The 22,551-nt window shown below is 49.9% G+C and overlaps 1 protein-coding gene and 1 long non-coding RNA gene across 3 annotated transcripts in view; one reads left to right on the forward strand and one right to left on the reverse strand.

Annotated features, from left to right (window-relative positions):
* Window positions 1-22,551, reverse strand: part of LOC146201992 (uncharacterized) — a 54,561-nt gene that overhangs the window by 21,432 nt on the left and 10,578 nt on the right. The gene's annotated exons all lie outside the window — the stretch shown is intronic.
* Window positions 855-20,974, forward strand: LOC146201993 (uncharacterized). The gene is made up of 3 exons (XM_084587887.1): window positions 855-1,061; window positions 18,556-18,720; window positions 20,477-20,974. Exons 1-3 carry the CDS (start codon window positions 989-991, stop codon window positions 20,671-20,673), a joined length of 435 nt encoding a protein of 144 aa, XP_084444013.1. The 5' UTR covers window positions 855-988; the 3' UTR covers window positions 20,674-20,974.

Here is a 22,551-nt window from a genome sequence, read left to right on the forward strand (position 1 = left end):
AGGTCTGGTGATTTATGGCGGATAACCTGAACCTAGCCGCGGGCTCGCTGTCGCGTAGGGAGATCTAATGATGAGAAGTTATGCAGAAACGAAAGTTTTCGAAGTCCTGACTTCCCGTCGACAGGGGCAAAGCTATGCTAGGCACTCTTCACTTGATTGAATTGCTTCTATATCGAGGGCTTCCCGAATAATTTTAAATTTCATGACATATTTATATGTGAAACGGAGGTACTATTTTCGGCGGCACAAACCTCCAGTAAAATTCATTATTTCAAAGCTTTGATCATTATCTTTTTTTTTTTTTCGGTGGTTGGAGTACTACTGATCGAAAATAAATATTTCCATCGTACTCAAACGTCCTAGTCTCCTTAGTCGCTAAGTAGAAGTTAGTTGTATCCTTCAAACCTAGTACACACTTTTTTCCCCGTCCGGGGCTGTGGGACGGTAGACAGAACAAAAATTTTGTTTTTAACGAGTTGTCGTAGCACATGCTTTCAAGCACACATCCCTGTTCACAATTGGAATTTACACAAGCTCGCTTAGTTATTATGCTCCTTGGTTAGATAATAGGTATCATTTAGTTGTTATGCACGCCACTTCGGCCCGCATCGAAGTCCTTCATTCTGCGTCGGCGCGCGGCAACTCGATGAGCCCCAGACAGGGCGATGCGGCGCAGCACCATCCGGCGGGCATCCTCGGATCGAGCCGGCTACCGGCGCATGCCCGGACGGTAGCTGCCGGAGGAGGGAGTCCGCGTTGCTCCATTTTTCGCGAGAAAGAGGGAGAGGGGGCCGGCGTTGCCGCCGCCGGGAGCAGGTTGCGCCAGCGGCGGCCGCCAGGGCAGCAGCGGCGTTACGGCGCGAGTCCCACGTGACGAGCAGCCGCCCGCGAGCTCGAACGGCGGCAGGGTAGGAGTCGGCAGGCAGCGGACACCGTGAGCCAGTCGTCGTGAGAAGTCAAGCCCCGAAGGAACCCTGCCGCCCTCGCAATGGCTCCGCAGCTGCAACCCGCGGCCCTGGCCGCCGCCGCCTTCTTCCTGACGCTGGCTACGCTTCCTTCGAGTGAGTGGCGGACCTAAAGGTCGAACAGAGGTCGGCCTTGCACGCGCTGCGCTGCATCGCGCGCCCCGCTCGAAAAGCGGCCGTCCGGGCACACTGCCTCGCCGCCGGGTTCGAATCACCTGGAATAGACTCCGATCTGCTGCTCGCGGCCCGCTCTGACCAGCCCCGGAGGGCGCCCGGTGGCGAGCGCTGATTCACTACGGCTACTGCCCCGCGGGTATTGCCGGCGGCGAAATCCAGACTTCCTGGGCATGCGAAGCCGCATCAGGAAACCTCGTGGATGTAGCGACCCGGACGCACGCTCCTTCTCATCCATGCTGTTCTGACAGGCGCAAGCGTGTGCAAGCGACAGCTTGCTCCTACGGAGTTGTACCTTCCTTTCCTGACCGTGGCCGAGTGTGCTCTCGTCCTTTCCTCGTCCAGATCCATAGTTTCTCGCAATGAACGCGGCCGACGCTGCCTGCACGCCTGGTTGCGGTATTGAACGTAGTGCAGCGGCGCCGGCGCATTTACAGCGCGTAGCGATAACCACTCCTCGGTCGAAGTGCAGTACAGTAGGTAGCTACGTGAAACATTTGTATGTTTTACTTTGCTGCCTATTGCGATCCGTGCGTCGCTTGAGAATCTTGGGCTAACATGAGCGGATAGCTTTTCTAATCTACCATTTGACCATAACTGAAACGACAGCTCGGCCCCAGCTCTGCGAGTGGCTTGTGATATTGTTTTTAACGAGCCTGCGCAATCGAGCAGCGAATGCGGGTGTCTGCTACTTTAAGGTAAAGTACGCAGCTCGTGCTTACCGTGTCTGGCAAGTGCATTAACAAAGTTGCCAAGTCTGTTTTGAACTTTTATCCTTATGACGAGTTTTTCATTCATTCGTTACCGTATTTCTGGTGGACAGTCATGCTGGAGAAATAGGACGGGTCATTTTTATGCGCAAAAATATGACGTCTCGTCAGTCATGCATGCTTTCCACTTTTTCATGCAGGAATACGGCACCGTGCGTAATGGTTATGTTTAAAATTCACTGCGAACGGTGCCAAGGGGAAGTGCTTGTGTTGCAGCGTCAACGTTTCCTTCATCTGACCGCGATGAATCGCGCAAGAGTCTCTCGGGAAACTACAACACTAAAATTTTTTGAGGCAGATCACATTCAGCGCCTTCCATTGATTTTATTCTCTTAACGGTGATTAATGATCGAAAGAGCAATTTGAACGGTTCAGCCTGCATTGTCTTCCATGGTCGATGATCCGATAGCAGCGTCAAGTTTCGCAGCTTCTCCGAGGAATAGATTGCTATAAAGTTCTATTACTAAGTGATCACGGTGATGCGGGCAATGTGCTGTATTGGCTCGCTGCACGCATGGTGACCGACAGTCATTATTTATTGTATCTGTCATAAATTAAATTGATAGGATCACTCTTTTAAGTGAATGCAGCCACAGTAGTATATATTGAAAGCGCTATCGGTAAAATGGCGCTCTTGCTGCTCATTTCTTTCTGTCGTTTCCTGTGTGTGGGCCTTTTGCGCCGTTGAAATCTTGTAGCATTGCGGAAGCAACGCATATATTTTGTTAATGAATGCAAACTGAGTTTATGGACAGCGTTTAGAGGGCAGGACACAGAGCTAACCCTTCTTACTTTTATACTGCGGCTACAACGCCTTTGAATTCCTTTCAGTAGGTATTAACGATGCAGTCATCTAAAACTGCTTGCACGTGCTAGGTGTAATTCGTTAAAGCGATTATGTAAATGGCGTGATTGTACGTAATTTGGCAGCAAAAAATATACAGAAGGGTAAGTGCGCACACGTTCGGGCTACTGTGCTGTTAGATGGCGCTGAGGATGAGAGCATTGACTTGACGCCTGCACGCCACCAGCTTTGATCGCAATATACGTCATGAAAGCCCCATCCATCTAAGTCACTAGCTACGAGATGTCTTGAATGTTAACCTCGCAAGTTATGTGCGCAAGCCTTGGAGCTCTATTGGCCGGGTCATTCGTAAAAGATGCGAGGATGTATGCGTCTGGTCTTGTGGATTTGCCGGTACTGGCGCGTGTCGTCCTTCACTGCCATTGAATGGGGCCGCAGCCACATGTATTCAAAGGGCTACGTCGCGGCACGCATTCTCAAAGCCCTGGCCCCGCGGCCGTTTTGTCGAGTTTCGGCACCTCCTGGAACCCTTTGTGCTAGTCCGCGGTTCACCGTTGCTATCAGAAGAGAGGGTGTGGTCCCGTCTGCGCACACTTTTCCACGCGACCATATTGGGAACAGATGCGCATGCGCACATCCTGCCTAGGCGCTTCGTTGTCCATAGCCACTCGTGAAACACTTGACCCGTTTTCTCCATTTTTGTCTGGTCGCCGTGTTATCTGCCGGAGGGAAGTCGGCGGGCCATTCCAGACGCCAGCGGTAGCCAATCGCTTACACTGTGCTTTGTGCTAACGTTTGACACTGCTATCTGAGCGTATACCGGTGTCAGCTGCGTGATGGTGGCGAAGCTGCTGCGGCGGCGAGAGATATGCTGCCTGCTGTGCTTGCCGCGATGAAATACCAAGTCAACAGTATTGCTTGATTGATACGGTTCCCGACACGGTTCCCGGCTCAAGTTACCGACATTCTAGTAGAAATTAAGAAGAAATGGACATGGGCAGGACATGTAGTGCGAAGAGAGGATAACCGATGGTCGCTGAGGGTAACAAACTGGATTCCAAGGGAAGGAAAGCGTAGCAGGGGGCGGCAGAAAGTTAGGTGGGCGGATGAGATTAAGAAGTTCGCAGGGGTCAAGTGGATGCAGCTTGCACAGAACCGGGTTAAGTGGAGAAATATGGGAGAGGCCTTCGCCCTGCAGTGGGTATAACCAGGCTGATGATGATGATGATACGGTTAAAACTCCATCGAGCGCGTAGGCGTTCACCAAATGGCGTCACTAGGAGCTGTCACTTCAGTGCAGCCTGTGCGATGCGGCGTTATCGCGCTTTTCGACAAGCGAACTCCGTGGAAGTACCGTGCATAACTCCGGTTTGCTTTCTGGGCATGAAAGAACTTATTGTGCGCGCAAGCTGAAGTGAGGGAGAAGCGTAGGACAGCAACCTAACGAAGAAGCACATTCATGGAGTAGTGTTCACACATTCTTTTGAAAGAGGCTCTTCTTTGGAAGCGCGCTCTACTGCCGCTGCAAAGTACCATGAAAATTCCCGAAAGACAATGCACAAAGTCAGCCGTACCCCTTAGGTGTTGATTAGACGCCCGTTTTGGTAAGAAAATTTAAAGGGGGGGGGGGGTGCCTTTGGATTAATTTCCTTTTTACCCTCTGACAATCTAATGAACCCGTTAAGAAGCTAACAGCAGCTCACTAATTATTAAATCTGCACTTGTTGCATGCTACAGTGGACGGCATGGTTACCCATGCCTTCTTTCGTTGTTGTACAGCGAAACATTGGGCCCTCAACTGTGGGCGCGGGTTCGATGAAGGCGAACCGCAAAATGCAAGTCGCCGGTCTACTGGGCGATGTCAGTACACGGTGATGACACTCGAGGCATTAGAAATTAAACCGGAGTCCACCAGTACGTCGTTCCCCATAGCTCATGTTACGTTGGGACGTCGAAGTTCATATACGGTACCAAATACGATACTCATTCTTTCTGTGGCATGTTTGCTGGGCTCCTGTATATTGTTAATACCACTCTTACCCGCCAGCGTACGAGACGAGGGCTGTGAAGGTCGTGTGCAACGTCGTACCTGTGTTTGGCTCGTCTGACCCGGTTCTCCCGCCAGCAAAGGCGGCAGAGAGAGAGAGAGAGGAGTGCTACGCAAGGGCGACAGTTACGCGAAAGCGTTGCGCGCTCAGCAACGCGGCGGCAACGGCGGCTACTGCAGCGCACGCGCCTTGCTCGGGCGCACGACTCGGCGACCAGCGATCTGTGACGCAGGCTTTGGCGCGTTTCGCAAGAGCGTGCCTCGCACCGACTCGACCGCATGCGGCACCGATCCGAAAATGAGAAGGGAAATGGGTGGCGCGACCAGCACCAAGGTCCTGCGCCGTAGTCGTCGGTCGCCACTTCCTCCGTTATGTCGCCGTTGTTCGCTCGTGACGTCGTCGTTTGTGCCATCGTCACGTTCACTGCCTCGGCCAGCCGTTGAAGTGGTTACCGCGTCTTCTCCCGTGCGCTTCGGCTGTACCGCGCGTAGCTGCAGCGTCGTATTGTACTACATGGCAGCGAACTGCAGGAGATCAATGAGCGGGGTCAGCGACACGTGCCTGAAACGATCGCGTTTGAACTAAACGCGACCAGAGACGAAGGCAGCGATCGTTGGGCTTTCTCTCTCTCTCTCTCTCTCTCTCTCTCTCTCTCTCTCTCTCTCTCTCTCTCCTTTGAGCTGTTAGGCGCTTATCGATCACAGAAACTATCGGGAAGGGGCGTTGCTGTTCATTTGAGTTGGTGAAGCGCCGTTAGCCGTAACGGCATCGAGCGCTTATGTAGGGACTTCGCCGTCGTTGCGACACGTCGTGAAGAATTCGCTCACGGCAGCTTCCGTATATCGCAAATTGAATGGTCTGACGATGGCGGGGATTCGACGCCGGGTCACTCGGACCTTGCGAAAGCGTAGGATGCCGACAGCATCTCCTTCGCTATTGGTATAGTTAGGGCTTTTCCTTTTCGGGTAAAACCCGACTACTTCACTTTGATCCAAGCGCTCCCCCCTCCCTGCCAAAAGTGTTTCTTAAAGATATGATTAGACCCGTTCTTCAGGAGAAAGTACGCTTTCTAGTGAAAAAAAAAAAAAAAAAAAAAAAAAGCTGAAGACAGTGCAATGGAATTTGCAGCCGCGTTTATACTAGTCATCAACCCCTCAAAATTGGAAGGTTGAGCAGCCGCCCTCGTACATCAGTTGGCAAAGCATCGCACGCGACAAGCGGAAGTCGTAGTTTCGGGTCTCACCGGCAGCACGTGATTGTTATTTCTACAACTTTTTCGGATGGTTATATCAAATTCAAAAGAATCAACGCCGCAAATTAAAAAAAAAAAGAAATATGGGGGACACTTAAGATCCGCCTTTAAGGGAATGACGCGATAGCGTACGCTACCACCCGACCTATAAACCAAGACATGTGGACGTGCTTGCTTCTCATAGGAGAAACGTGAATGCAAGGGTCCTGGCAGGCTGATTTTGATGCCACCTTACCATATGAAACGAGATGCCCGAATCTGCGGCTCCTGCCAAACGTAGTGTCAGGCAACACTTGGTCTATTTAGTGCGCGGCCATTCACTTACTCGCGCCATGCTCGCGATTTTTCACAATGGCGGCGCCGGACGCCAACGCCAGATTTCGGTGAACGGGGCCCTTTAACGCTGTCGCGTTAACAAGATCAATATTTCTCTAACCTTTCCACTGATCACCTGCTTTCTTCATACGCTGACCTTAAAGGAGTATAGGCGCTTCATTTTTGAGTTCGTGTTTCATCTCCCGTAAGGATGCGTAAGACATTACTGTGCATGAATCGCCTCGTACATGAATCGCAGCGGCGAACGGGGGTAGCCGGAGCACGCGTAGCAATCAGATTAAACGTGCGGTCGCCGCCACTGAGGAAGAGGGGGGCTGAAAGGAGGCGGAGCTGGTTACGAGGCCGACGGCGCGAAACGCAGGTAACGGGCGCCAAAGTGCTGCGCTCTAAAATTACTTGCAGTCGTAAGCAAAAACTGCATGGTGATCCAAACAAGAATGCCTTAGCACCATTAACAAAAAGAAAAATGCCTACAAAATTTTGTGTTTATAGTCCTTTAAGCATCGTTTAACTCATGGTATTTATTAAGCTGCCTAATTTAAGTGTAAATTTGTAAAGAATTGCTTAGAAGCTGGAGGCCAGAACACTGGCAGTGGGCAAACGTTTTCGTCACGTATTTATCCTATTTATTTTATTTATCCTATCATATTTATCCTATCATATTTATCCTATTTCATTTATTTATTAATCCTATTTCAAGTTTTCTGTGCGTTTAACATCACCGCCGTGGTGGTGAGTCGGTACTGCCGTGTACAAATAATGGGAAGCAAAATATTGCGGGGCGAAATAATTGTAATAGATGTATGAAGTTCTCGTTTGATATAGTTTTTATTGCAGTCTATTGGTTTCAAGCTTTTACTGAATTAGTGTTACGAGATGACATTTTGTTCAGCACAAAAATGAACGCTTACATTAAATTTTCTCTCGCTGAAAAAGGCTGCACCGAACAATAAGATTTCTTGTTTTGAATCACCGGATCTGCACCCTAACATGTGTTGGGCTTAAGGAGCATACCTTAAGAAAGGGTGGGGAGGGGGGGGGGGCGGCTTTTTTCCTATTTCTGCAAAAGGTAAAACACTAAAGGGATGGGCCCTACATGCACGGCGCGAGCACCCCGTTTCAATATTTCCATGTTAACCGTTGAAAGTAAACACTAGACAATCCTCGAAGAAGGGACAAGCACACGGACAGGATTCATGGTTTGCCTAGTGTTCGCGCTCTCATCGTTCGCGACAGGAATATCATGCCCCAACTATTCCAAACCGAAATATGATTTAAATCCCGTTTTAGACTGAGTAGTGGTAGACGAGCGTAGTTGAAGCACTATTACTGGTATTCGTTTATTTATACCCGTGCCATCCTTTGTCCTCTCAAGCTTCAAGAAGGAAGCGGTAGGAAAGAGAGGGCGCTGCCCTCCCTTTATTGGCGCTCCCTTTTCCGGGTTGGCGACGCGCTCTGCCACACGGTTCTGTCGCAGTTTGGTGCCGGATGTACAAGAGCCGGTTTTTTTTTTCTTTTTTTTTTTTTCTCTCGGAACGGGACTTCAAGGCGAGGAAGCTACTTTAGAGCCAAACCAGGAACGGAAAGGGATGCTAGAAGCTGGCTACAAAATTTTCTCCCGAGTTGTTCCGGCGTTTGCTTTCGTTTCTTCTTAGTGATTGCCGAAGCTACTGCAGGCAATCCGAATCAAGAAAACGGAGAGAGAGATTAGCTGTCGCAGGCGCTCCTCTCTCAGCTAGCGTGTGCATCCGTTCGATGACGTGTGACCCATAGACTGACAACATGGAGGACAGGCGTAGACAAGCGAAGTCCGCTCCAAACGACGGCCAGCGGTGTCGGCGCGGCCGAATCGCGCCGCGGGGGGCATGAATGGAGGCACGGGTGGCCGTCTGGCCCGCCGGCAGAGTCGCCCTTGGCAAGCCGCTGGTGCCTGTTTGTGCCCTCCCTGTCCGAGCACACGCAGCGGCTGTTCGCTCTGGATGAGCTGCTGCTGCCTCACGAGCCGGAGAGAAGGCAAAAAAAAAAAATCAGCTGCGTTTGGCCGCTCACTGCAATAGCCGCTAGGAAACCGCAGCGCGGTTATTTGCGCTGTATATTGCAAGCACGTCTCCCAGTTCGCCCTTGAAATCTGTGTACAGGCGTCCGTTCGTGCCTTCCCTTTAGAGTCCATCCTTGGCGCGTGGCTTACAGCGCGGCGCAGACGCTAGAAATCGCAGCGACGACTTACGGCGGTGCTTCTCAGTCCCCCAGGGCACTGGCGGGTGACCGAATAATCGCAAGTTCCAACGATGACGTTAACGTTGAGGTGTTGCCTGTACCTCCTGTTCGTTCCAACTCTGCAAGATTGTGGCATGGGAACTTTTGGAGTGCGCTATGCCAAATGAGTTTTCAAGACAAATAATGATGATTGCATAGATTATGAGGCAAAATTCAATTCGGTTGTATGGCTTCAAAGCAAGTAAAGGATCTGCTTTACTATAGAAGCAGAACAAATGTGAGGGTGGCCATTCAGACATGATCGCCTTTAGTCCTCTGCGCACGGCATGTCGCCCGCTGCGCGTTTTAAAGTTTCCCGTCTGTGCAAGTACTTACAGGTGTGACTTTGAAGCTCGGCAGTACGCCTTCCAACTTTTCTCGGCTCTTCCTCTTCTGGATGCACTTTCACTGTTTTTATCAGATTGATTGAATGAATGTGAATGAATGTTTATTCCGCTTCTGTCGTACAAAAAGCGCGGGTGACGAAAAAAAAGCAGTTCGCAATGACCGCTTGACGGGCTTCGCCACCCGTAAGGTCGACGATGAACTGCAGCGGCAGTTTGTGCGATATAAAATGAACAACTCACGCGTTACAAAATGAGACAGTGCTTTGAAACAGAAAAAAAAAAAAAAAAAAAAAAACGTAGATGCTTCGCATTAGAGCTAAGGGATATGACAAAAAAGGCATTTCATTTATTAACGATCTCGAAGTCCTACAGTTCGTCATTTTTTTTTTTTGTCGTTCAAATTGCTTTCACTTGGTTCCGAAGGTAACGGTGATGTGGTGACAATGGGAATGACGAAATGTGCAACTAGCTCAACGTTGCTCAACACTGCTAATGGCCCTGCTGTGTGCGGAGGTCCCTTCACGAAACGTGTGTGTAGCCGGATAACTCAGTCCTCGGAATGCTTCTTGTGCAAAGAATATTCCTTTCTGGTCGGGCTACTCGCCAAGTTCTGTAGCCACTGCCAACGGCCGAGAAGGGCCCCAGTCTCTGGGCGGCATTCGTGGGAGGCAAACAATCACAAGCACTCTCGTCCACGAGATGCGATAAAGCTTGACGGCGGCAGGCATCAGAAAAACGGCACGATAAGGAACTGTAAACAGAGGCGCGACGAGCGGTTGCTGACACAATCGTGCGAGCTGGCGGGAATTCGAAAGTAGCATAAATGGCCCGCACACGTATAGTACGTGCACTCTTGCGTACGGACGCACGAAATTTGCTGTGGCCTTTCGCTCGTTAGTTTTGAAGAGGACTCGTTCCCCTTGCCCCATCTGCCGTGCGAAGTAAAGGTACTGCGGAAGCCCCCACTCGCCGGTGTTCCGGTTGGCTTGCTACGCGGAAATTGCACATGTGTGGAAAGCTGCTGTCGCCATAAATATCGCAGCTTTAAACAGGAACGTGTTTTTCTGGCAGATGTAGTGCGCACTACTAGTCTTCACCTCGCGCGTGTACAGTCGCTGTGTGCGCAGGTCTTGTGTAATTTGCGGGGATGGTTTCTTACTATTAACTGCACGGGTTAAATTCCCCCGCGAAAGCTCCCTTAAAGGGACAGAAAAGTTTTTCTTACCTCCATCACTATTTCTGCTTTTTTTTTTCTTCTTTTGGCCAGAGGAATTGTAGCGCATCAGTTTACAGCCTACTTTTATCCATAGAAGCTTCGGGCGTACAGTCTAACGCACTTATAAAGTAACGGCGTTGCAAGATAGAGGAACTATGAAGCCAGTCATCTCGGCAGTAATTGCTATTGCTATCAGAACGTCCGCCGTACGATGGATTTCATGATCAATAAAAGCTGACGTAGAGGGCAGTCGTTAAATCCTTGGCGGCTGTTTCTCTTGAGACAGCTTATGGTGAATAGTTGTCGTGACGCTTCGTGCACGGTGTCGCTCAGCAAACGTCGTCGTCTCGGGCGTGGAGATCATCGCCTCTTCGCTCCCAATCGCTTGGGCGATATCGGCCACTCGAGATAGCGCCCCACTTCTGCGTTGACGGTGGCGACCCGGCGGTAGGCGAACGTTTCTCCAACGCGCAGCAGCAAGTCGGTGGCGTTGTCTACGTCAGCTTGAAGAGGACGCACGCGCCAAAGCCGCCTGGAAAAACACTCGAGCCCAACCGGAATTCGCCGGCGGCTTGGCGCGTTTTTGGGTATGCTTTCGACAGGTAGCGAGAATTGGACTCGCCGAACACTCAAAACAGCTGAGTTGCGTTGTGCGCTGCGTGGAACAGCTGTTTTACTACAAAGGACACTTCGCTGCTGTTCCGCATATAAGTGAACGTACCCTTGTACAATGATCGCTACAAGCATGGTGTGAAGGGTAATCGGAACCGTTATTGCTAACTACCACGACTTGCAGCCTGGTATTCTTGCATCATCTCGTCGCCGCTGAAGCAGCTCCCTTGCTCTTGTTACGCCCATGTGTTCGGCTGCTTTACTTGTTCATCACTGTACTGTACATACGGAGCTGGGCGCACTTGTCCAGAGCTCTTGAGCTGTGCTGTGTGGAAGAAAGTGAAATTATAAAGCATATACTGACCGCCTCGGATGATATTGTTCCTTCTTGAGAATGACTGTATACGGGAGGCGCGGGCCCACGAACTTCTGTTTGGAACTGGCCTTGATAACTGAGAGATGTGCATGTGTTATCTTCCGTTATTATCTTCAAGCTTTGCGGACGCCTCAGCCTCTGATCAACGTATCCCAGTGTTGCGCATCGCCATAGACTGACATGCTGAAACGTGGAGCGACTTGACAATATATGCGATGTGGACACCGATCGGCGATGAAACATAAATGCGAGAAGCCTGCAGTGCGAGGGCTGTGAAAGTCGGGCGCGACGGTGAACACCTTCTCCTTAAGACAGCTGCCCCGTGGTGATGACCTCAATTTCTGACCACTGCATCGCAATGGTTCCATTCCAAACTCGCTCACTAAGGGCACGTTTTCACCAGTGCAAGGCGACACACTCGTGTTATTCTGGAGAGACCGCTGGCACACTTTAAACCAGCCTCTATTCAGTTGCATGGTCAGCTACTGTGCACCTGGCGTAGCTATTGTCTTTCATATTTCGAAACTTATTTTTTCGGGGTATAAGCCAGGCCAATAAAACAGCTTTGGTGTGCGTAAGTTAGAGTCAGACATGTCTGCGACGGCAAGAGGAATGCAGCAAATTCGTTTGCCAATTTTGCACAAACATTTTTTTTTTTTTTTTATGCTCCAGGAAGTGTCGTGTTTTTGAGTTTTCGATCAAAAAAAGTGTAGGCGGATGGTGCTTCTGGTAGTCTCAGCGGATCGCGAATTGCGCGAGTTTTTGACGACTGAGCACGATCTCAGTGTCATCAAGAAGAGAAATAAGATTAGAGCTTCTGTCGGTTGAATCCCGCATTTCTCTAAGCGAACGCAAATTCATACGAGGCGATAACGAGGCTATAGTGAACAAAAGTAAACGAGGCGAAGCCGGGAATAAGGTTGATTTTATCAGCTCTTTTTGTTTTTCGTGCTGTTGCTGTAACTTACTTGATACAACATAGTAACAAGTGGCCGCAAAATGATTCTTACGAACAAATTCTAGGCCACTGAAGAGAGCAAAAAAAAAAAAAGTGTAATTTGTCTATACATGTTTGTAACACTGTGATATTGATTTATGAAGCTCTTCTGTCTATGCCGCTTTGGGTTCCAAGCCCAGGCTCGGCGCACTTTGGCCATGTTCCTTCCATTTCTGTCCACCGGACTAGCTGGTTTCAGACACGCACACATAAAGCACGGATTATATTCGAACTGAGAGCCGCAGTGCTACCACACTAAAAGGTTTCAATGAAAAGATTCTGTATGTGCCTGCGCTCTGGGCACACGTACCTTGCGCAGTGTTATTCCTGTCAAAGGAGAGGAACCAGCGTGCGAGCTTTGCGGAGAAGTGATAAACATAAACCACATTCTCTGTTCATGCACAAAGCTAAACAAACTACGGAACAAGAAAAAAAAATTCTCAAATGATTATTCTGAATTCTTCCTTTTGCATCTTGGCCCTACAAAGATGAGTGCTCGTAGTCTTTTTGTAGTTTTACATTTTTGGAAGAAAGAAACTTTTGAGCTGTGACATTTTTTTTTTTTTTTTTCGATCTTAGGTCTTTCTCATAAAGCTGAAAAATCGGCGCTGGACGTATGTCAGCCTTAGTTGCTAATGCGTTACAAACGCAATGTACTTTCCGCGGTAATTTCGTACAGCAAAATAGCTTTCCGTTCCGTCTCCCGCGAGTCAGTGGACTCGTTGAAATTCGCACGAAATGGACCCAGAATCCGCTTTATTTACTTCAGTCAGGCGCGGCGTCACGTGCTCTTTGCGGGCGCCGGCGATTTTTGAGCAGGGAAGGCATGTCAAGCCGCTAGGCGCGTTTCATTAGATCCGGTCCCCGCCAGCGACCTACTTTTTCTTCCTCCCTTCGTAATAAAGAGCGGTGCGCTATCGGAGCTTGTCTTGTAGGGGGATGACGTCGCGGCGGGTTCTCATCATAAAACTACTTGTCTCTGCGCCGGCGGCCCTGCAGCGTAGGATCTCGCGGGGCGCCGATAACCGGTTCGCTCGGAAATTTCGAGCAAGCCGCGGAACGGCGCTTTCTCTGTCCGGGTAGCTGTGGGATCCTTTCCCTCTCGATGAGCTCTTTCTCTTTACGGGTTTTACGAGCGACGGAGCAACGCAGCCGTGCTTATGCATCGCCGCAGTCCTTCCCGAAAAGCTGCACTCTGGCACTTCGGTGAGGTTGCTTACCTGACGCCGCGTGGGCTCGGCGCATTACAATAAGTCCCTATTCTGAATAGGTATCCAGCTTATGAGGCTTTGGTCGTCTAACCGAACTGCGGAATTTAACTCTTCGGACAATGCACTGTGTGTCGTGTGCGCATGAATGAGTTGCAGCCTATACCTGCTGGCGGCTCCATTAAGAGCAGCATTTTGGTTGGCCATTGCATTGTGACAAAGGAGAAGTTAAGACACTGGCGACGTTTTCGAAACCGAATTAGCGCCGGTCGGTGCCGTGTAAAGGTCCACCAACCATGACTCATCTCGCTAGAGTCCCTACTTTCTGAGGGACGGAATCACGTTCTCCAAGCTAGTCTTCTCGTGTTCTTCCTCGCGCGCGGCTCATAACGTTCCACCTCATAAACTTGCAAATTCTTACTTTTAGGCTCATGGGCCTGTAGTAATTGAATTTGGCGAATTCGCGGGACGCTACCAGGTTCCTGGAAAGGCAACAAACGTTGAGGAACAGTGGTATTCTAACTTTTGTGCGCCTTGGGGAGTTTTCGCCGTCCAGCACTATTGCATGTCACTAGACCGACTCCAATAACAGGACTGAAAAAAAAAAAAAAAAAAAAAAAAGCGAGTGGGGAAGTTGATGGGGAAGTTGTTGAGGTAGCTGTCAGAATAGACGAGAAAGCTATACGAAGTCAAAACTGAAATGGAATTTCGTTTTTACAGTAGTTAATAGATGGAGTCATGGCCTGGCTAAAATCCACGTATGTAGCTTGGCAAAGGCCCAGGAACCATTTCAAATGGGAGCAAATGGAAACTTTTTCCTATACATGCAGCATAATATAGTACAACACAAACTGCATGGGTGCAAACAATAGGGCACACACATGTGTATGTAGTTAGAAAAGTGGGATAAACGATGCAGATAACCCTTATTGGAGGACGAAGAGGCTCCACTTAGTAGGCTCAGCATCATGTGTGCGGAAAAAAGTCTGGGGCATAGGCCACTTGAAAAATACAGACGCAATATTTGTGAAGGAGCTTGCTTTCGTTGCGGCTGAAAAAGTAAACCTTTTTGGTTTGATGATTATGGCACTATGCAATAAAAGTGACCGTGCAGCTCTATTGCGGAAACATGACGCTTCGTAGTAGTTGGAACCTGTTCACGTTCGGACGCCTGTGACAGTATCTGGTTCTGCTGCCCTTCGCTGTGTTTATTTCGGCAAAGAACGAGGATGTCAAAAATATTTTAGTACATCTCGTTCTGAGCAGAGCAACGTTGCAAGTCAGTGTTTTGGCCCACTTTGACGAGCAAAGGACAGTGTACAGTGCGGCAAAACGTCTTGAAACCAGCATGTCAAACAAACCAAATTGAACAGTGGTGCAAAAATTGGCTTATGACCCTGAACCCTAGCAAATGCAAGCTTCTTTCCATTACCCGTCGCAAAAAGAGTCATGCCTTCCATTACAAAATCGCTAACGAGTCCATAGAATCTGTATCATCTTTCAAGTACTTAGGCGTCACATTATCTAATGACCTAACATGGAATGCACATGTTGCTAACGTGATATCATCTGGCAACAAAACTCTGGGATTTCTTAAACGTCACCTTCGCCTCACCTCTCATCACGTGAAATTGCTCGCCTACAAGTCACTCATTAGACATAAACTTGAATATGCATCCGCCATATGGGACCCGCATCACATTAACCTCATAAACGATCTAGAAGCCGTTCAAAGCCGCGCTACAGGGTTCATTCATTCTTCTTACTCGTACGACGTCAGTGTTTCAGCCCTAAAAGCTAAATCAGCACTTTCGCCTCTTTCCGTTCGTCGTCGCATAGCCACGCTATCACTGTGCCACAAATTCTTTCACTCATCACTTAACCGTGCCCCCTACATCACGCCAGCATCTTATATTTCCCACCGCACTAGCCACACGCTTCAAGTGTTTCGCCCACGTGCCCGAACTGTTACTTTTTCAGCCTCCTTCTTCCCACGTGCAGCTAAAGATTGGAACGGGCTTCCCCAGCATATCGTCGACATCACCTGCCCTTCATCGTTTGCTAGCAATCTAAACATTTTTTGTATATGATCACATATATTGCATTGTCTTGTACCTTTTCTGCTCATCCCGCCCCTTATGTAATACCCCGCGAGGGGTCTTTAAGATAATGAAATGAAATATCGTCAAGCGTATTTAGGCACAGCGTGCATTATATATGTATGCAATCTGTCTTAGTTAGCAAATTACTTGCGTCGCTTGGTTTTTTCTGAATTCTGGAGGACGTCAGCATTTCTTGCGAACGGGTGGTTATGCGCTTCGGCTGACACCACGCTGTGTGCGCAAGCTAAAATTGAGCTCGAAGAGTTTTCGCTTGATGTGCCCGGGGTGTGCTGAAGCTGCACACGTTTTGGGCTTAACCATCGCTGGCTGATATATCGAGTATTATAGTTATCGCTAGCGCAGGTACGTCTCCTCAGCGCAGATGAGTGGTCGGATGGTTTGGTCGCGTTCCGGATATACCTATATCGTATATGGATGCATCCTCGTGACGCCAGTTTGTTGCCCGCAGTCACTGTCTTACCGAATCGACCAACTGGGCCGACAAGTTCCATTCTGGGATGCCTGCTTTTCGTCGAGTTGCGTTTAAGGCCAGAAAGTGCTTCAGCTGTCGCAATACAGGATACAGCAAATGCCAAGTGCCGAGCCCCCTTTGCGTGTCCGACTTCTCCTCGAGCAGCCTATTCTGCCGCAGCATCGGTCTCATCTTGATGCAGAAATAACTGATGTGGTTTCGATCCAGGAAAGGAAGCCGCCGTGTTGCGGTTTGAGCTTTTGTTGCTTACTGCGTATATACATATATATAGTTTTACCCAGATCGCTCGCGACATTTTTGTTTTTGTTTTTGAAGGCTTCTGTCGTTGATTTTGCCCGTTCAATCTGGTCTCTTGAACATATCCTCTAAGTGAAGGAGCAGAGGCAAAAAAATAAATAAATAAAAGGAATAATGAAGGATCTGTATCTTTCTTTCCCTTCAAATGCCCCGCCAGCTTTCGTGCTGCAGAGTAGGAAGTGCACTGTAAGCATCATTGCCTTCTCATACGTAAGAGCGTTTCTTGACTGTCTGGTGAGTTTCCACTTATGTGCGTGACGGTGATTGGACAATACTGCTGCTGCTCTGGCTGATCGTAGATTGCCCTCCCGTGCGAAGTGACGCTAGTATGGTCACGTGCTTATGATAAGGCAAGACGTCAGAAAGTCGAAGCGGCGAACATCATGACAGCACGTGTTCGGCAGCCCGTCCTACCACGTCACGCGCGTGGGATATTTATTGTCTGTGTGACCCGATGCTCGCGACGTATATTGGTGCACGCAGGATTTCGCCTGTGTTGCTCTTGCTGTATCTTGGAGCGTCAAAATCAGAAATGCGAACAAATAGTTGCCCTCCTGGGGTGCCGAACCGCAGTCGAATAAAGGCGTGAGCTGCCGCTTCATCCTCCATATTTCTTTTCTGTGAACGCTGCTTCTTAACTCAAAATTTCCGCGAGGAAAAAAAAAAAGCAGAGCTCTAGACGCTGATTGCTGTCAGCGCGGAAAATTCGGGCTGCGCTGTCTCGGAAACATATTTGTCCTTTCAGTGAAGTGTCTCGCACGTATGCAATCCCAAGGCGAGGCTTCGGTCACAATGCGTGCTGAATGTCGTCAGGTCTTTAGCTAAAATTTTGTGGTGCGGTGTTGGGCTACGCAGTTGAAACTTTGAATGATTGCCGGATGTGTGGCACATCGCGTCTTCCACCTGCTGACGTCTGACAGATAGAGAGCAAAAATGACAAAAAAAAAAAATCCAAGATCGTACTGAGAGTAAAGGAAGGCGGTTCCGAGATTTCAACTACTGCTTCGCAAAAGTCGCTATGCCCACTGCATGCAGCACGAGCGAAAGGCAACGGCGAAGCAATTTCGTTAACACAGGGGTAATGAAAAGTTTCAGAATTTCTGCTTCTCGTGTCATCATGTGGCGTTGTTAAAGACGCGGAGTGTGTACCTCGGGCCTTCACGCATAGGGGCGCTGAGCTTAATAAAACTTGTATAGGTCGCTCTGCATGCGGTGTAGTGCTAAGGTACCGCGATGCCAGCGCCACCGTCTAGTTCGGAGAAGCGTATCGTTAAGCCGGTAGGCGCCATTTTTAGGAGTCTGGGTCGCTTTGAGACATCGACGCAGAGCTCGTGAACTTCTGTTGGGACTTCGGCGCCAGCCAGCAGTTTTGTAAAATATGCCTCGCCCAAAAGTCAAAATTGCTGCCTTCCTAGCTTATACGGCAGCGGACCTACGTTTCACAGATATCCGGGAACGGCATAGGTTTCCCAGCCTCAAAAGCAACGATAGTTAATAAGGAGGAATATACTCGGTAACATCCGCCCAAGTTCATCCCGCACAGGAAGCCTATACAGCTTTTTCAGAAGTTTTGCAGTTGTGAACACTTCGCCCTGGTTAGAATCCGGGACAACCGCTTGTCCGGGGCCATCGCTGTACTAATTCAGTTCACGAGAAAAGCTAGTAGATGGCTCTGCAAGGTCCAAGTGATCAACACCGCTAAGTGGGAACGTTTTAGCCCAGTATGTTTTGGGCGAATGCCCTTAGATCAGGAAATTTGTAATGAGGGATAAATAACCCACTGGCATCCACCCAAACGTAGCCAGGTAGTTATTTCTCCTTTCTTACAAATTTACTACACCGTCTGGGATTAATTCCTGTGTACACATTGGACTAGGACTACAGTTATCCAGACACCCTGTGGAGTTGGCGAAAATTATTTGACTTTCGCTTGAGTTCATCTTGTCTAGCAAGCGAATGTGCGTTCGTGATTCTAGCTGCATGGTGTTAACGGTTGCCCGTCAGATCTGCATCGGTCACTAACCCTCTGTTCCACCCCGAGCCGGAGCCCTGTTTCTTTGTTGACATTTCGCGAGTGTACGAGCAAGGTGTACGTTGCGTTGGGCTCCCAAACGACCGTTCTGTAAAGATGGAGAAGCCGCAGGAAGCAACGTGCACTTGACCAAACAAGCATGCCGTGTGCGCCGCGGCTATTGCGGGAGCGCAGTGTCCGTAGTCTGTGTGTCCACATATGTAGGTGTAGATGACGGGCAGCAATGGGAATGTGTCTAACAGTGGCCCCCAAATTTTCCACGCTTGCAGCGACGACTGCCATCGAGTGCTACGTGTGCAATTCTGCCACTGAGGCTGAATGCGACGGCAACCCACTGCCGACCATGCTGAAGAATTGCAGTGACCAGAGCAAGGGCTCCAAGTACTCGGCCTGCAGGAAGATCGACGAGAATGTCGACTTCGAAGTTAATGGCTGTAAGTACAGCGTGCGCCAACGATGGTTCATGCGGCGCAGTCATTACCTGGGTTGAATTTTGATTGGAGGCAAGTTCTGCCGTAGTGCCCTGATATTTCAACAGAAAAAAAAAAGAAAAGAAAAGCGTACTTCAGGTGACGTTAACGATAGCTGATCATTTTAGGGTGAGACCCTTCAACTGAGAAGTTTCTTCCAAATTACCCGGAGGGGTTAGGTAAGGAAGTCAGTTTTTGATGCCTTTCTACGTTACCGTGTACCGCTACTGCTGACGCTGCAGCGCCAGTGAGCAGTCAGTTCGCGGAGAGAGAAAGGGGGGGTCAGGTAACGTGGTACCGGCAACCTAAAGCGTACTCTATATGTACTGAGCGTGAGTACAGAACAGGTGTCACGATAAGCACGCGACGTTCACCGTAATATGGTAACCACAGATGTTCCATGCTGGTTTACTTTTCATATCATATCAACAAAGCGAAATATATAATTTATTGGTAAACCGAGCAGAAATTCCCCTTTTTCTTCTCTGTCTAAGCTAGCAGGCGTCGCTTGCATCGCCACCTGTTGAAGTGCTAGCGCGACCGCACAAAACGCGAGGAGGCACCGCGATGTTAAATCTGCTCTATCGTAACGGTGCGACGCTCAGTCCGCGAACACGTCGAGAGTCGGCCTTATTCTTCAGTGCCGCCCCACCGGCTCGTGTGTTTTTCTAGGCAAAAGTGTCAAGGCCGCGCAGTGCGGGCACGTGCCTCTCTCGACAGCGCCTGTGCGGAAGGTGCAGGCCCGTGACGGGCGCTTCGCGACGACGCGTTTCCGCGCGCCGAGTGCAGTTTCGCACCGTGGCTCAGGCTGTGACGCCCCCGACGCTTTGTCGACCGATTTCATCGCGCGATGTCAGCCGAGTATATTATTATTTTTATTACTGTTATTTCTTGCTGAGCGCAATCTGCCTACGTTTGCCTCGTGAATAAAATGTCAAGAGAGCGCTTGTTTTTACGGTGATGGAAACGCTGCGCTTCTTCGTATGACATTGAGGCTGCGATTGAGTCGTAATTTTATTATTCATTCCCTGAATTGTGCGATCAATTCGATGTCGTATACTTCTAGGAATTAATAATTTCTTTCAGAACGTCTTCGTGTCAAAGGCGGTCCAGGGGGTGCTGGGTACAACTGCAATTACTTGACTCTCTCTCTCTCTCTTTTTTTTTTTTTTTTTTCTACCGAGCGTAAGTTGTTTTCGGTCTTTAGGAACTCTGTCGATAACGCGGCGGGCGTGTCGTATGCCGTGTTGCTGGTCGGTAACCGTACTTGACGTCGTCCGGAGAACGGTCGCTCACGTTTTCATCCCGCGCTTATGCGGCGTCTTCACATGTGTCAATAAAGGCGCTCGAAACGGAATATTAGCTAGGAAACTGCAGTCACGCGCGGCTGTTTTGTCGCGCCTTCCGAGTTGTGAAGCTCTTTTTGCTCTGTACATTTTCCCGACGTGTAGTCATGGTACGCTACAGAACGACGAACGCGGGCAGCACCTAGTTTCAATACACGCTGTAAACTTGAGCGCGCTGCAGAGCGTTCGGGTTGTCTTTCTCGCAGTCGGGTTTCGTTTACTTGTCACAAGCGCACTGAGTCTTTCAGAGTACTTTGTACACACGTGGGCCGAGGTAGAGGAAACGCCGACGTGTTGCTAGGCCCGCGTGTGCGACGGAACGATGATGCTCTTTTTCGAGCTTGCCGTCTGAACCTTCTCTTCCTCCATTGCAGTGCCTGCCGTGAAGCGCGTTGTGCGCCAGTGCGCCGTCGAGGGTGAACCCGACAGACCGTGCTACTACAAGGCCGGCTACGGGGGCCGCGTCAACGTGTGCCACTGCTTCGAGGACAAATGCAACAGCGCCAGCCTGCCAGCCGCGGCGGCGAGTCTGGCGACCGCCTGCGTGCTACTGGCACTGCGGGTAGCGTAGCGGCGCGGACCCAGCGCGCCCGTCCAGCGTGAGCCCCTCGCCGGGCTGTTGTGCTCGGGACAGTTGCCGCCAATAGCGCCGCCGCCGGACCATAGTCTTCGAAAAGCTCCCTTCTCTGCCCAACCTTGGTGACTCGGTTTCTCGTAGCAGCAGCAGCAGCAGCAACGCCGCCGCCGCTGACCACCTGTCGTTACCTCATGTCGGTCCCGTATGCTCAGAACCAGCTAGCGTCCCCGGTTTGCTATTGTCTTCAGAGGCAGCCGCTAAATGCGCTCTCTTCATTCATAAAAACTCACCTCTCGACACGTTTCCTTTAGCCAAAGCCTGTGCGTCCTGGCGGGTCGTGGCACCACGGCCTCTCTGCCGGCACGACCCGCGAAGCGCGTCTCCCAGTTCTTTAGCACCTGATCATTTAAACATTGAAAAGGAAATAAAAGAGGTAAAAAAAAGTGAGACGCTTTCTTTCCCGCGACCTTCGAACCGGGCCGTGACTCATGTCCACGCCGCTGCAGCGGCCGGCCCATGACTCCATGACGCGTCTTTCGGCCCTGCAATGTGTGCCCCAGTGCTGGCTGCTGCACGGACACTTTTCCACGTTTTGAAGTTCACTGAACGATACTCCTTACATCTGTGCTTACACGGGATGTGCGACTCGAGAACGCTAGAAGGTGCTTCTCGCCTGTTCTCGCTTTGTGGCTATCTTTAACTGACTAATTAACAAGCAAGTTTTTCTGGCTGTCTTCTAACAGTGCAATATTTTCAGCATGCATTAAACCGCGAAAGCGCTGCTCTACGACTTTTCCGTTTAATCTAACGACATATTAATTACCCAGATTACTTTTTTGTAGCCTTATTTCCATATTTAGCAGATAAAGCATGAACAGTAGGGGTGGTAGAGAACAACCTTTTCTTAATTCTTTGCATATATCGAGTTTCCCTACTTCTTATCCCTTCCCAATTAATTTCTACTTTATTATCCCGGTATATTTCCTGTAGGAAATGTGTCACCTCACGATCTATATCTTCATTTTTTAGTATTTTCCACAAGAGTTCCCTGTTTTAGTTGTTGTATTGCCCCGTTTATGTCTAGGAAGGCAAAATGCAAATGTTAGTTTTCCGCCATAGCTGTCGAGTGAAAAACTTTATTGAGTAGAGATTAGGGAGGGGGATGCGACTGCCGCTGCTATCGGCGCACGTGTCACGAGGGCCCGTTGGGCCTCTAGTCCAGAGCTGGATAGGGCAGCCTCGCACCCCTCAACTGTTGGCACTGCATTAGGGTCATCTGGAGGATTGTGTGGACAGGTTCACACCATGTAATGCAGGACTGCCTTCTCCCCGCAATATTTGCGTTTGGGGTCGCAGAACCCGCGGTGTATTGTGTTTAAACGGGCTGGTGTGTTATATGTACCTGTCGCCATCTAACTTCCTCCGCTTTGAAGAGCCCCTTGACTGGGGGTGGATATTTTCAGCTGGAGAGTCCGCGGTTCTGTAACCTCTCCGCTTACGTCGCCAGAGGGCCGGGATATGGGGGTGTGGAGAATGGAGGGGTCGAGTCCCAAAGGGGGGGGGGGGGGGGAGAGCTCGGGCAGCGGCAGGGACAGCTACACATACATGTCGATAAAATGGGGCACTGCCATGACTGCATAGATGCCAGATAGCTGTTGCTAGATGACGTTGCAATGCAGCTTTCCCGAGCTCCGCCACCACGACTGTACTACATCCCTTGACCCAGATATTTTGTCACTCTGCTGGCATCACCTGAGAGCCAGACGGGAGCGCCGCGGTGGTCCGTTGCCAATTTAGCTTCCACCGCGGGAACGCTGATAGCCTCCACATCGATACCCAATGTGCGCAGTCATTGCGCTTGCAGTCCGGCCT

The sequence above is a fragment of the Amblyomma maculatum genome, chromosome 1 (genome assembly GCF_055883805.1).
Source record: "Amblyomma maculatum isolate TAMU_Amacu chromosome 1, ASM5588380v1, whole genome shotgun sequence".
NCBI lineage: Eukaryota > Metazoa > Arthropoda > Arachnida > Ixodida > Ixodidae > Amblyomma > Amblyomma maculatum.

Excerpts from the sequence above, each read along its gene's own strand:
- LOC146201993 (XM_084587887.1), top strand. The coding sequence starts at position 989 with ATGGCTCCGCAGCTGCAACCCGCGGCCCTGGCCGCCGCCGCCTTCTTC. Across the intron at positions 1,062-18,555 it reads GCTGGCTACGCTTCCTTCGA|CGACGACTGCCATCGAGTGC; the intron begins GTGAGTGGCGGA and ends CCACGCTTGCAG. Across the intron at positions 18,721-20,476 it reads CGACTTCGAAGTTAATGGCT|TGCCTGCCGTGAAGCGCGTT; the intron begins GTAAGTACAGCG and ends CCTCCATTGCAG.